A 15752-nucleotide genomic window follows, 5' to 3' on the forward strand; every position below is an offset into this window, starting at 1 on the left:
CTATTTGTAAGGGATTCATCTTGACTGTACCCCAAGCACCTGGCACAGTATCCTGCACATAAATATACATTGAATGAATGAGTTTCATAAATATCCTTTTTATTTTTTAATTAACAAACAGGGTCTCACTATGTCACTCGGGCTTGAGTACAGTGGCACAATCATAACTCACTGTAACCTTAAACTCCTGGGCTCAAACGATCCTCCTCCCTCAGCCTCCTGAGTAGGTGAGGCTACAGACATGTGCCACCACACTCCACTGTTTTTTTTTTAATTTTTTGTAGAGACAGGGTCTCGAACTCCTGGCCTCAGACAATTCTTCCACCTCAACCTCTTAAAGTGCTGAGATTAAAGGCATGAGTCACTGTACCTGGCCCAAACATTTCCTTTTATAGTTAAATTTCTTCACCGTTATTTAATCTAATGGTTGGCAAAACATTCTGGTTTCATTCTTAGTTTCTGCTAAAGGTCTGCTATTGGCATTTCCCAGCTGTTAAGTGTTGCTATTCCTAGTAGTTTGCTTTAAGATTTGTTTCGAAATATTCTGGATACTTCCTGCTTTTGTCAGACATAGGTCATCACACTCCCTTAACTGTCTTATCACTTTTGTTTTCTGGCACCACCCTTTTCTGCAACATAACATTCCTAGTGCATGGAAAATAGTTTCACAGTCTAAGGAATGGTCCAGAATCGTTTCTTTCCCATCAGATCATCTTCCTTAAGCTGTACAGCATAATAATGGAGATGAAGATGGTTGTTTCTAATATTGCATTCATTCTTTCAAAGGTAAGATATTGAAAAAAACTCATTAAGCACATACTTGTGTGCCTGGCATAAAGAGAAAAGACAAAATACAATCTTTTATTTCAAGGCAAGTAAAACAGATGGTAATAGTATAATGTAATATGTGTTTGAAGAGAAGGAAATACACACAGGAGATGCAGTAAGCCAAGTGGCTAAGAACACAGGTTCTGAAGCAGACTTTCCATGTTCCAAGTTTTGCACAACTACTTACTAGCTGTTTGAGCATATTATTTCATATCCTCGTGGCTTGGTTTTCCCATCTATAAAATGGGGTAGTGAAAGAAGCTACCCATAAATATATAAGTAAAATAATGTGTGTAAAATGCTTAGAACAGTGTCTGGCATTAAGTAAGTACTCAGTGAATGTTACCTATAGAAGATGCCATGTGTTTATGGTTGATGTGTGGAGGTAGCTAGGTAAGGAGAAATAAAGTCAGGAAGATTTTTCTAAGGTAATTACTGATTCAAGTCTGGGAGATTTATTTCCTCAACAAATATTTACTGGGTATTTGTTAAGCATTAAGTGTTACATATTTAAGTGCACAGTAATAGGGGTTGGAAATATAGAAGAAAAACTTCCCACACACTGCAAACAGCAGGTTCAAAGTCACAAAGATGTGAGAAGGCAAAGTGAGTTCTTGGAAGATGAGTTCTTCGTGAATTCAATGTGACAGAGAATAGGGTGAGAGTTGAAGAGGAGCAAGAAATGACAAGAGAAACAAGTGGAGGCAAGGGTGCCTGTTTATAGGCAGTCTTGCATATCATACTATGGCATTTGAAATTTATCCTGTGAACCCAAGGAGCCAAAGAAGGGTTTAATCAGGAGAGTGATGTGATCAAATTTGTGTTCTTTAAAACACAACTCTGGTGATCATATTAATAATCTGAGCAAACTCAGTTTTCTATAGGAAGTGAGGTACAGAACAGTTTTCTATGCAAACCAAAACTAATGGGTTTTGAAATAAAAGCACTTAAAAATTAAGAAGTAAAAGTGAGTTTTCTGAATATGCAGTAAAATACTACTTTGATCTGGAACATGCAGTATTGATCACAAAAAGAAACGTGATAATACATGGGCACTCTGAGTGAAACAACCAACTCTACAGGTCTGGCCCTTCTAAGATCTATCTCATAACCCTTGTGTGCCTCATTAATTCCTTTAGCCAACAAACATTTATTACACCAGACACTGCTTCAAGCGCTTAGTATACAATAAACAACAACAACAACAACAAAAACCCACAAAAGATTACTGCCCTCTGGAAGCTTGCATTTCTCTGAGATATAGATAATAAACACTAAACATACTAAGTAAATTACATGATATATTAGAAAGAGATAAGTGTTATCTAAATAAAACAGCGTAAGGAAAATTGGGAGCGTGCATTTATGATAGGAAATAAAAGAGGCTAACGAGTTATAAGTGGATGATTTCAGCAAGGAATGAAAGAAACTGCAGAGCTCTCTGCAGTGTAGCATGCGTGACAGACTCCATGGTGGGGGCAAAGTCCTGTCGCTGCACATGGGTCTCAGCCGCAAAAAGAGAGTCATCATGAAAAACAGTGTATGTATATGCACACATATACAAACACAATAATGAATTATTTATAAATCACATGTGATTTATATGTGTGTGTGTCATTTATAAAGCCTATGTAAGCCTCCTTTAAACAATGTGATGTGGACAAGGCTTAAAACGGGCTGGAACATTCCCCCCCCCATTATTTCCACAATAAACAATTCCTGGGCATGGTGGTGATGGTGTGTGTGCGCGCGTGTGTTGGACAGCATCCATTCCTTGGAACAGAGCCGGCCAGAGCCCTATTATTCTACAACCTGTCCTAATAACAACCCAACCTGGCAGGAATTTCGATTTTTTTCTTCTTACCACAAAAGCAAACCAAAACCTTTCCACACCCTAATATCATAGCGTGGTGCCCTTCCTCACTAATCCGCCACCACTTCTCTAGTCCTGATTCCAAGGGAAGAATGCCATCTACCGAATCATCCGAATCATCCGTACCAGTCAACCAGCCCTGCAAAGTGCAGCAACACTCAGCTCAACGCGGGTCAGCTCCAAATCCCCTCCCTCTCATTATTCTTTGACCTTTAAAAAAATTTTGTCACTATTTGGGCTGACAGGAAGTTATGCTCTCGGCACAGATATCTGATAAACACTTCCACATATTGTAGCCTTCTCAATTGCTTAGCCAAATTTCAGCGTCCTCGCTCTGCCTGCATTTTCCTTCATTGCGCTTTCAACATTTGGAATGCCCCAGTCTCTGCAGCCCGCAGACAGCGGAAACCGCGGGTGCAAATGTGCAGTGGCCGCTGACATGACCGGCTGCAGAAGCCCGTTCAAGGGTTACGGGACAGGCTAGCGTTCGCAATTGCACAAGAGGTCAGGCGATGCTGTGGGCTTCCAAATTTGTACAGCCGCGACACTCTGCGACGTACCACCCTATCCCAAGGCCTCGGGAGTGGGAGTGGGGGTGGGGAGAGGGATCCCCTCCGCAGTCCGCTGAAAGAGAGGCAGGAATCACTGCAACTCCTCTGCTCTGGCTGAGGTCGCCACCGCTCCGCGGATGCACCCGCTGCAGCGGCGCCCTTCCCCGCGGGCAAGGCGCGGCGCTGGAAGGGATAGAGTCGGGTGGGAGTGGGCAGGTGGCGGGAGAGGCGCGCATCCGTGCACTAGAGGGCCCCGTGCGTAACACAGGCCGGTGAGCTCCTGCGGGCTGCCCCCACGCGGAGTCACCGACCGAGAAGATCAGCCTGTGGCCGGTGCGCTAACATACAGAGACGCCCGCCCGGTGCGCGGAAGGCCGGGACACGGCGAGGAGGGCCCAGGCGGGAGGAGCGCTGAGAAGGGCTGCGCCGGCGGGTCTCCTCCACCCCGAACTCACAGCGGAGGGGGCGGGCCCGAGGCGGGCCTCTCACTCCCTGCGCCCGGAGCGGAGGGGCGGGCCGCGGCGCTGACGGGCTGTCGCCGCTGCATCTGCCTCCAGCCCGCGGTGTCGAGCGCAGGCGGAGGTACATGGCCCCGACGGGAGGCGCGCTGCCCACACCCGGAGCTCGGCTCCTTGCCTGAGCTCGGCTCCTTGCCTGAGCACGGCAGCCGCGCCTCGGCCAGCGCGTCCTCGCCCCTCCGGCCGCCCGCCCGCGGACATGACCGTGTAGCCTCCTCCTGCGCGGGGATTTACTTGAAGATTTTCTTCATGGAAGCGATGTCCCCCCAGCAGGAGACTCTAGGGGGACAGCCGGGGCGCTCCTCTTCCCTGACAGGAGTGTCTCGGCTCGCGGGAGGCAGCGGCACCAAGAAGGTGAGGACGCTGAGCGGGGGCCCGTGCCCTCCGCCGCCGCAGCCCCCACTCCCGGCGCGCGCCCTCCGCGCCGGCCACAGCACCGCGCGAGGCGGACGCCGCGGAGATTTGACGCTCCAGGCTCGCGGCCCCTAACGTGAGTCCCAGGACACTTCCCGCCCGTGACGGCTGGCAGCGCCGCCGCCCCCCGCGGAGCGCCCGCTTCTCCGTTTCTAGAGCCTTAATCTTTCCCTGAGCGACCTCGCAGCCTCCCTCCCGTCTCCATCCGCCGCCGGATCGGCAGCCCGGCTCCTCCCTCAGTCGAGGCGCGCGGGCTGGCGTGGGGGGAATCACCTTTCTCCCACCCTTGGCTGTGCCCCTGGGCCCCCTGAAGTGGCCTGGGCGAGCACTGCCCTTTGGCGGGGCCCCGAAGTCAGGGCCGGTGATGTCTGCCCGGGAGCGGCAGCTGGCACTGAAGAAGGTAGGCGGCGGGGCTGCGGCGTCTGTGGGCTCTGCCCCCTCACCTGCAAGCCGAGGCGCGGCTGCCCCGTGGCAGTTTTCAGGGGTCAGGTATAGGCGGGTTCCTGCCCCCCACATTAGGGCCCTGGATGATTCCGGGTTTCCGAGGTGGGGGTCACAGTTGGAGGGGCGGCTGTGGATGTTAACGGTCGACAGTACCGGGACATGGAGGTTGGCTGGGCCTGTAACCGGGCAGCTGGGGGCGGGTGGGCTGTGGTTGGGGGTCCTGAGGGCTGAGGCGGGGACCTTCTCCCTGCGCTGGTCCCCTGGCCTCTGGGACTCTGGCCAGGCTGGAGAGGGAGCCGGGTGTTGGTGTGGGCGTGGGGGCAGCGCGTGTTCCCTGTCAAAGCTGGGAGGAGGGATGCAGGCGACAACTTGTAGCGTTCCATTCCGATAAACACGGCCGCGGTGCTTTGGGAGGATTCCGATCCGGGTCAGGTTTCGTTGGAACGGTTCCCTGAGCAAGTGCACGTGGGTCGCGAGCTGCCAGCCTCGGCCGTTCAGCTCCCTAAGGAATCGATTTGGATGTTTCTAGTCCTGTCTGCCTATACCCTGCTGCCTCCCCCCCTACACCGGCATAAGATGCTCCGATATTTGGCCTTTTTATTTTTTTCCTTGTCTTAGTGGTGCCCTTCCAGCTTTCCTAGAAACAAGTTGCAATTGGAGGCATCTTCTAGCTTTTCCTTAAGAAATATCTTAAGGGATTGCATTTGCATCGTTAGCGATTTAAAGAGGTTACGCAGGTTCCCTGCTTGTCCTGATTTTACTGCCTTTCATAAATCCTCCCACCAGGAACTTGGGTTGGCTAGAGGTCAGTTGAAGAGAGACGATCCTTGTGGCGAGTATAGAAATGTGTGGGAGTTCCCAAGGACCTGACCGTGTCACGGAGCCATCTAGAGGTGTCCGTGAACTTGATGACGTATGGTCTGTAGTGCCAGTTGGGCCTTTGATGTATTGATGCTGTGGTTTGTCCTTGTCGCTTTTCCCCTTCGGAGATGGAGGGAGTGTGTGTATGTGTGTGTGTAATCAAGTCTTCCCAAATAAAACGTGAATTTATCAGGCTAGCCCTACATATACTGACATACATTTTAAAACTTAAAACATTTTCTTTTTGTAGACGTAAGTAATAGAAAGAAAATCAAAGATTTAGTTTTCTCAACAATTTTCTTCCTTTTTTACTAAGGGTAACACTGCCAAAGAGGGGAAGCATTAAAGAGGAGCTTTATTATCATTTTTCAAGTAATACTTGTCCAATAAATGGAGGGTTGCTTTGCTCTTTTCCCACATTCTTTTTACTCATCATAGCCACTATCCCTAAGATGCTGTCATTTATTTGAAACTTAACAGGTTCACACATTAACAAACCAGTACCTACCTTTCCAACATTGTTGGGAAGATTAAATGTGAAATTCAGTGAATAATGACATGTAATAGGCACCTAATAAATGTTAGCATTTACTGTTTGCAGTTTCCCTATAACTGTAATTCATACATTTGTGTCCCAGTTGTTCAAGCCAAAACTCTAGGGTTTATTTTCAACTCATTTCCTCCCTCTGCACCAACCAATTCGTCAAAGAAGCTACTGTCAATCCAAATGTGTCTTGAATTTCTCCACTTCATTTCCGCTATTGCCCTTCTAGTCAAAGCCAAGCCATCATCTCTCACTTGCACCTTTGGAGAAATTTCTAAACTTGCCTAACATCTTTCTTGCCCTTCTTTGATCCAGTCACCACTTAGCACCAGAATAATCTTTTAAAATGTAAATTAATCATATTGCTCACCTGCTTAGAATCCTGCAGTGGCTTTTCATCACATTTATAAAAAAAAAATCAGACCTCTTTTCTTGGCCCTATTTCTCCCACCTCATCTACACTTCCCCACTTGTTTATGTATTCTCCAACCACTTGTATAAGTGAAATACAATAAACTACACATATTTAAAGTAAATCTATAAGTTTTGACATACATATATGTACTTCTGAAACCACCTCCACAGTTAAGGTAAGGAACATGTTTGTCACACCCAAAGTTTCCTCATGTCCCTTTCTAATTCCTTAATTCCCTCCCCATTTCCAGGCAAGCCTGTTTTCTGTTAGTTGGTTAATTCACATTTTCAAAGATTTTATGTAAATGTAATCATACTTTATATTCTTTTTTGTCTGGCTTGTTTCATTCAATACAATTACTTTGAGATTTACTCATGGTTTTGCATGTATCAGTAGTTCATTTTATTGCTGAGCAGTATTCCATCATGTGGATAGACCACAATGTATCCATTCATCTGTTGTTAGGCATTTTGGATTATTTCCAGTTTTAGGCTATTTCAAATAAAATTGCTGTGACCATTCATGTACAAGTCTTTGCAGGGACTTCATTTTTGGGGAGTAAATACTTAGATGTGGAATAGCTTAGTCATATTTTAGGTATATATTTAACCTTTTAAGAAGCTGTCCAGTTGTTTTTTCCAAAGTGGTTTTATATTCCCCCTGGCAGTGTATATGGGTCCAACTTCTCCAGATTTTCACCAGCACTTGCTATTATCTGCCTTTTTGCCTTTTTGATTACAATCATCCTAGTACATGCAAAGTGGTATCTAATGGTTTTGATTTGCATTTCCTTAATGACAAGTGATGTTGAGCATGTTTTCATGTCCTTGTCATCCATATGTTATATTTGATGAGGTATCCAAATATTTTGCCCAGCTTTGTGTTTTCTCCCAGACTTGTCTTTTTTAGTTTCTTAACTGTGTCTTTCAAAAGAATAGAACTACTTATTTTTGGTGAAGCACGATTTGTCCTTTTTTTCTGTAAGCTTCTTAATTATAATCAATTTAAATTTAAGTCTAAAGAGCCATATGTGTCTACTGGCTACTGTGTTGGACAGCACAGGTCAGAGGAAGAGACCAAAAAAAAATAATAATAATAAATGGCGATAACTGTTATTAAAAGGAATAAACATAACCCTGAGTTAGACAAATGTGGTTGTTGAGCTAGACCATTCTGCATTAGGGTGTTCAGGGAAGGCCTCTTTTAAGTGTCCCTTAACTCTTTTATGGCTTAAAAAGACTGTGGTATAAAAAGATTCCAGGAAGTGGGAGCAGTAAGTTCAAAGGTCCTGAGGTAGGTATGTTTGAGGAGCTAGTGCATAGATGCTGTATATGAAGTCAGTCTCTTTATTTTATAGCCACATTTATTATTTTAATTTCAGGCAGAATTGCCTAACTAGATCACTCACTTTTACTCACTAGTCAGAGGATTTCACTGTTTCCAAAAATCAAATCCACTTTCAGGAGGCAAAGATTTTCTATCACTGAGGCACTTCAAAACAATATACAATAAATTTGTACAGTAATTCCTAAAAATTGGATTCTAAACTATAATCGCATATAGAGAAAGCATAGATAATGCTTTCAATTATTCTGGAATAATACATCCTTAAGGATACCTACATTTTCACAGAATAGTTTTAATGAAGTGGAAGCACACATTAGAATCATTTTTGTTAGGAATGATTTGTATCAGACTCAAATACTCTGACCTTTTGGTTTCACATGCTAATTGAAAACTCTTTAAATAGGATGAGTGTTCAATTAGGGAAAAGAGACTTATGGGCCCAGAAAGCCAGACAAGGGAAAATAATTTTAAAATAGTTCTAACATTTTTGAATGTAGCAGCTGCTGTTGTAAACATTATTCTGCCTTTTCTTTCTAATTCTCTGGGTCCAAATCTGTTTATAACACCTCATGGTAGAACACCCCCGAGGGCTAACTTGGACCATGTTTGTGTCTTATACTGGGGCATGAATTAAACATCTTAGTAAGTAAGCTTTAGTTTTACTCTTCAATGCAGAGAAAAATATTATGCCCATAGTTAAACTAGTATCCTACTCAATTGTTCTCTGGTGTTACTCATAAAATAAATTGTATGAAATTAGATACATGAGATTGTTTTGGTAGGGAAGATCCTGGAATTATAAAAATAAGATTAGATTAATCAGGAATGGCCTCTGTTGTCCCTCATGTATCCTCTGAACTGATTGGACTTTGTTTCTTTGTCTGTAAAATGGGGTAATCACCCATCTACTGCACATCTCACAAGGTTAGTTTTTATGGGTCATGAAAGGTAAATGAAAACACTTCCCTGCAGCCATAAAAAACGATGAATCCATGTCCTTTGCAGGGACATTAATGAACCTGGAAACCATCATTCTCAGCAAACTGACACAAGAACAGTAAATCAAACACCACATGTTCTCACTCAGAGGCAGGTGTTGAACAATTAGAACACATGGACACAGGGAGAGGAGCATCACACACTGGGGTCTGTTGGCGGGGACTAGGGGAGGGACAGCAGGGGGTAGGGAGTTGGGGAGGGATAACCTGGGGGAAAATGCCAGATATAGGTGATGGGGATGGAGGCAGCAAACCACATTGCTATGTATGTACCTATGCAACAATCCTGCATGCTCTTCACATGTATCCCAGAATCTAAAGTGCAATAAAAAAAAAATATATATATATATATATATTTCCTTTTTATAAAAAAGGAAAACATTTCCCAAAAAGTTCAGGAGTTGTTAGTATATCTTACCATGTAACAGTAGGCGTAAAGCAACAAAAGGAGTTTGAGTTTTAAAATTTAACATCAGAACATGTACATGCATATGAATGTATACCATCCTTTAAAGCAGTCATCATTGGAAGCCATAAATATCAAAGATCATGAGGCAGGAACTTGAATAAAAATACAAGGATTAGCTATAACTTATGGAAGAGGAAAGAAAATTTAAAAACCTCTTTAAGTGAATGCTAAACTGTATTTAAACACATCAATTATAGGAGGTAGGTATTAATTTTTTCCTAAAGACGGAACTGAACTATGTCAAGGCTATAGTGTAGTAAGTGGCAAAACTGGAATTTGAACCCAGTTCTTCCAAGTCCATTTATGTTTTCAGTGAGACTATTGCTGCATTTCTTATTGTTTGTAACATAAGATACAGTGTAGAGTAGGTTTGAATTATACATAATCAGCTAAGAAAAGTACAGTTGAGGGGCTTTTCTCAATTGAAAAAAAGATTATACATTCTTTGGAGAGTGGTGTTTCTACCCTCTCTGCCTACTTATGTTCACTGCTACCATTAGGTAAATATTCGGTAAACATTGACTTATAGTGATAACCAATGACACAATCACTGGTCTAATTACTCCGGTGATTTTTGTACCTTGGTGTCTGACATTTTCAGATGTTTTGTACAAGGCAGATGTATTTCAAGGGCTTTTAGCCAGGCATGATCTCTATGCTGGTACCTCAGCCTTGCTTGCTATTGGAAAGCATGGCATATTCTCCAGACAAACTCAGAAGAGTATATTTCAAAGTTATGGGTGGGTGCACTGAATCCTAAGTCTCAGATGATTCCACTATGGAAAATCATGTGGAAGTCCAGTTGAAACTCTCTCAACTCAGTTAAAAATATCACAAATCTTGAGTCTGGGGGGAAAAAAACTTTGTGTTCATAGTTATTCTTACTTAAAATTTGAATACAATAGTGCATTTTACCACAGCAGAAGAAAGATGAACTTCTGTGACTCTAAAGTTCATAGACTAGAATATAGTTTTATGAAAAAAAAAAGTTAAGGATATTCTTCTTATACATGTGTAAAAAGTAATTATCAATTTTAAAGATTCAGTCCCTTAAGTTAATAGGCAGTCGTAATTCATAGACTGAAAGTTCACAAGTCACAGATACCTAAATAGTTAGTGCAGTTGTTGCTTTTAGTTCTAAAATGAAGCTTGTCATGAAGCGATTTATCACCCTCTGTGCCTTCGGCATTCTCCCAGGTTATGATTTGGTAAAAGGGCTACATGGAAAAAGGTGGGACATGTTCAGTAGATGGGGGAGAAGTGAGAAAACTGATGGCACCTACAGAAATAAATTCTTTACAATCAATAACTTAGATGTCTGAATTCTTTCACAATTCTTATTTTTCCATCCAGGACTTGGTGGCTATTCTTTTCAAGGTAAAGGCATGTTATGTCTTATAGGGCTACATACAACTTAACAAAAATAAGTGATTGTAAAACTTGCCTTCCTAGAAGGTGTCTGTAGCTGAAAATATACTAGATTTCAACTTAAATTGCCACTAAAATATAAGTATCACAAAAATAGGGATATAATATCAAAGTTACGTGTGTACACATAACACTTATGTATTCATAATATGCACAGTGCTTTGAAGAAATATGTATTTTTTTATTATGATTCATTGGAGCTTCATACCCCTCATGTCTTCAGAGCATTTGGTAAAAACCTTTAAAGTAAACGTTCATTGAAGGAAAAGTTTGCTCTCTCGTTCTGTTGTTACTTCAAGTGTTTAGGATCACAGGGATTCTAGAGGTCCTGATGTGTGAAGAAAGCCTGCAGACAGAATGCTCAATTTGGTAGTGGCAACTATAGCAGTTTTCTGAAGCAAACTAGGATAGGCTTGATTTTTAGCTTTTGTTTACTTATAGGAGACTCCGTTCACAATGTAGGAGGCTGGAAAGGGAGCAGAGATGATTGCCTTTGGTCAGCTATCAATAATGAGGCTTGCTGGCAGTACAGCCCAGTTTATTTTATATTTTGTTTCAGTCTTATTTTCTTTATCTAGGACAAGTTTATGTTAGAAACATCTAACTGACAGCAGAAATAGCCTCATCAGCACTGTAGGTCAGCGGTGTGCTGAGAGCAGCCTTGACCTAATTTTGACAGACACCTGTCACATGACACAACTGAAATGTAAAACTTGTTTTTGGATGTCTGGTCTCTTGTGTGTGGACTCTGAAAATGGAACGTATGTGTGCCCACATCAGCTCACATATCAAAGATCTGGAAAACGCAGCTGCTCTGTGGCCTTTTGCTTTCCTTATTTACCTGAGTCTTAATTTACACCTAGGAGAGTGTTTTTATTTCCTCTTCTATCTCTCTTCTGAACCTCAGCTTTAACAGTAGCCATTACCAGGTAATACTATGTCTGAATCTAGATAGACCTGGATCTGCTTTTTATTCTTATTTGATATAGTCTGTTTTTTACCATTATGGTTTTAGGATTTGATCATAGTACTTTTCCCCTCTGCATTGAGGACAGTGAGGGGCTACTGTAAGGCAGAGCTTCCCAACTGTTGCATACGTGTCTGACAAATTTAGCCCCTTGGCCTTCAGGCAAGTGGATGGATACTGGCGAGCCAGGGTGCCCCTTTGTTTATCATAGTGTGTTAAGGTTGTACAAATAACATCATTTTATATGGACCATTATGCGAAAAATGTAGTGGAGCCCTGCCCTATAAGAGGCAGAGAACATTGGTGATTGATTCTACCGGCTCCAGGTTGCTACTTAAAGATTACTGTGATCAAAGGTTAAAACTGGAAACTTTGCCAAAGGAAAAAAATCCAACCAACTTGAAGGCCTACAGCGATGCTCCAGAATCCTGTATGTGTGGGAATGGAGGCAAAGAAACAAAGAATAACTTATAAGGGAAATTCTAATATCCTTATATTTATTTATGTACAGCACTTAAGCACTTTAAAGTTTACTGTGTATATGTTACATTATCATAGTGCTTTTCATTTCAGAAGACTTTCATATATATGTATATATGTGTGTATATATGTGTATATATATATATATTTATGTGTGTGTATATATATTATTTGTGGTGAGTAGGGCAGGTTTTATGTCCATTTTAGAGAAAATCTAAGAAATTAATTGGTAGGACTAAGGTCCATAATTAAGGTCTAATGTCTCCTAGTCTAGTGCCCATTCTTCTTCATTTATAGATTATCGCATTTATTATTGTGTTTCAAAGTGGTAATAGTCCTGCGGAAATAGGAAGGAGCTGAAAAGTAAAATCATTTCTTTCTTAACTTCAGAAAGGAACTTATATTCATTTACAGTAGTCTATACTGTGATTACATTTATTTTATTTAAATGTTTAAACTGGTCTGGTTGTGATGATTTATAGGTAAATAGAAGATCATACTTATCACAGACCAAACTGACAATAGCAGGAAGCTTCAGCTTACCTAGTGGTCAAAACCTTGTTGTTACAGTAAGACCCAGAAGCAAGGTGCAAGGTTAAAAGTAATTCTCTTTTTCCTTTACAGAGCCAGTGCCTTTGAAGTATAAATTGTTCAGCGGCTTGGATATGTCTCCACAAGTAAATGCTATAGGCATGTAAGGAAGACCAGAAATAGTTTAATGCTCACTAAATTCCACAGACTAGCCACAAAAGAATTAGTAGTCAAGTTTGAATAAGCTAATTTGTAAATTGCCTGACTTATTTTTTCTAGCCTTAAAAATTTAGAGTTCTATGAAAGCTTTCCCGATTCCCTTTTTTTAATTCTATCCTTAAATGCTTGAAAGTGACTTCAACATCATTTCACTTGAATTCAACTGAAATGCTTGATTTTTTTTCCTCATAAAGTGACTGAAAGAAAATAAAGCATGAAAAATTGCAGTTCACCTTCAACTTTAATCATTCATCCTGTTCCTTCCTTTTGATATACTTTTTCTTTAATCTCTGTGAGAACTAATAATGACCAGATTCAGAGTGATATAGAGGTTCCAGAAATAGTACTATATGTCTTCGCTGTCATGAAATTAAAATTCCAGTGAGAGTCTACAGACAGATTTTTATATAAAAAGCATTTTCTGCCTTGTTGAAAATAAAACAACAAAACTTTTTTCAGTGACCTGTTTACAACTTCATTTTTCTACATAGGCACACTTGTATTACCACCTTAAATTCTCAGATATAGGATATGTTAGTTCATTCACTTAGTATACAACTAATGAGAGTTTACTCTGTGAGAACCCTAAGGAGGACACCAGAGGAATAGGAGAGTAACGGTGGCAAATCACAATAGACAGGAAGTAAATGGGTGAGAAAAGATATGTCAAGAAAATGGAAAACAAAAGTGAGCAGAAGTATCTATCCTCATATCAAATAGACTTTAAACCAACAATAGCGGGAAAAAAGGACAAATAAGAGCATTATATAATGAAATTTTCAATACAAGAAGATTTAGCTATCTGAAATATGTATATGCATCTAACACCATAACACTCAGATTCATAAAACAAATACGACTACACCTGAGAAAACATAGATAGTAATACAGTAATAGTGGGGGACTTCAACAACCTCACTAATATCAATAGACAGATCATCAAGGCAGAAAATCAACAAAGAAACTCTGGACTTAAACTGAACAGCAGACCAAATGGACCTAAAAACATTTACAGAACATTCTAGCCAACAACCACAGAATATACATTTTTCTGAGCTCTGCATGAAACATTCTCTTTTATCGACCATATGCTTGACCATTAAAGAAGTCTGAATAAATTTTTTAAAAAATCAAAATCATATCAAGTATCTTCTCAGACTATAGTGGAGTAAAATTATAAATCAATACCAAGAGGAACTCTCATAACCACACATTACATGGAAACCAAACACCTTGCTCCTGAATGACCTTGGGTAAACAATGAAATTAAGAAATCAAAAACAAATTTCAAAACAAATGAAAATAGAGACACAACGTATCAAACCTCGGGGATACAGCAAAAACAGAACTAAGAGGGAAGTTTATAGCTTTAAGTACCTACATCAAAAAGAAAGATCTTAAATTTAAAACTTAATGTCACACCTCAAGGAACTAGAAAAATAAGACCAGTTGGAACCCAAAGCTAGCACAAAAAAGAAATAACAAAGATTAGAGCAGAAGTACATGAGATTGAGACAAAAAAAAATGACATGAAGGATCAATTAAACAAAACGTTGGTTATTTGAAAGGATAAACAAACATGGCAGACTGCTGGCTAGGTTAACCAAGGAAAAAAAAAGAAAATTCAAATAGGTACAAGCAGAAATGATAAAGGTGGTGTTATAGTTGATAACACAGAGATACAAAAGATCATCACAGACAATTATGAACACCTCTATGCATATCAACTAGAAAACCTAGAGCAGGTGGATAAATTCCTGGAAATATACAACCCTACAAGATGGAACCAGCAAGAAATAGAAGTCCTGAACAGACCAATGATGAGAAATGAAATTGAATTAGTAATAAAAATTTTCTAACAACAACAAAAGCCCAGGACCAGACAGATTCACACTGAATTTTATCAAACGTACAAAGAACTTGTACTCAATCTTACTGAAATTTCTAAAAAAATCAATGAGGAGAGATTCTTTCCTAATTCATTCTATGAAACCAGTATCTCCCTGATACCAAAATCAGAGAAGGATAAAACAGAAAAAGAAAACTATAGGCCAATATCCCTGATGAACATAGATGCTGAAATCCTGCACAAAATACTAGCAAATCAAATCCAATAGCACATAAAGGAGATAATTAATCATGATCAAGTGGGTTTTATTCCAGGTATGCAATGATGGTTCAGTATCTACAAATTAGTAAATGGGTTTTATCACATACACAGAACTAAAAACAAAAAGCATTCTATCGTCTTAATAGATGCAGAAAAGGCATTCCATAAAATCCAACATCCTTCCTGATTAAAACCCTTAACAAAATAGGCTGATGAAAGAAATTGTAGGTGAAATACATGGAAAAACATCCCATGCTCATGAATTGGAAGAATCAGTATCATTAAAATGACCATACTCTTCAAGGCAATCTACAGAGTTAGTGCAATTTCTATCAACTTACCAATTTCATTTTCCACACAATTAGGAAAAAAATCCTAAAGTTCATATGGAACGAAAAAGAGAACCCAAATAGCCAAAACCACCCTAAGCAAAAAGAACAAATCCAGTGGCATCATATTGCCTGACTTTAAATTATAATGCAGGGCTATGGCAACTAAAACAGCATGGTCCTGGTACAAAAGTAGACATATAGATCAATGGAGCAGAATAGAGAACCCAGACATAAAGTCATATGCCTACAACCAACTTATCTTCAACAAAGTCAACAAAAATAAACAATGAGGAAAGGACATCTTATTCAATAAATTGTGGTGGGAAAATTGGCTAGCCATATGCAGAAGAATGAAACTAAACATTGCAGTGAGCTGAGATCATGCCACTGCACTCCAACCTGGGCAACAGAATGAGACTCCAT

General features: G+C 40.6%; 1 protein-coding gene across 4 annotated transcripts in view; it reads left to right on the forward strand.

The window, feature by feature from the left end:
* The first annotated feature begins 3789 nt into the window (after positions 1 to 3789).
* Positions 3790 to 15752, forward strand: part of ARHGAP20 (Rho GTPase activating protein 20) — a 133027-nt gene continuing 121064 nt past the window's right edge. For 2 of the 4 annotated variants that reach the window (XM_032285638.1, XM_032285639.1), the window contains exon 1: positions 3790 to 4124. In XM_032285638.1, coding sequence (XP_032141529.1) covers positions 4020 to 4124 — 105 coding nt within the window. In that variant the 5' untranslated portion in view covers positions 3790 to 4019. Of the gene's footprint in view, positions 4125 to 4195; positions 4585 to 15752 lie in introns of those variants that run through there. The other 2 variants (XM_032285641.1, XM_032285640.1) reach the window with 2 other exon arrangements.

The sequence above is a fragment of the Sapajus apella genome, unplaced genomic scaffold (assembly GCF_009761245.1).
Source record: "Sapajus apella isolate SASKATOON/1434 unplaced genomic scaffold, GSC_monkey_1.0 scaffold16, whole genome shotgun sequence".
NCBI classification, from domain to species: domain Eukaryota; kingdom Metazoa; phylum Chordata; class Mammalia; order Primates; family Cebidae; genus Sapajus; species Sapajus apella.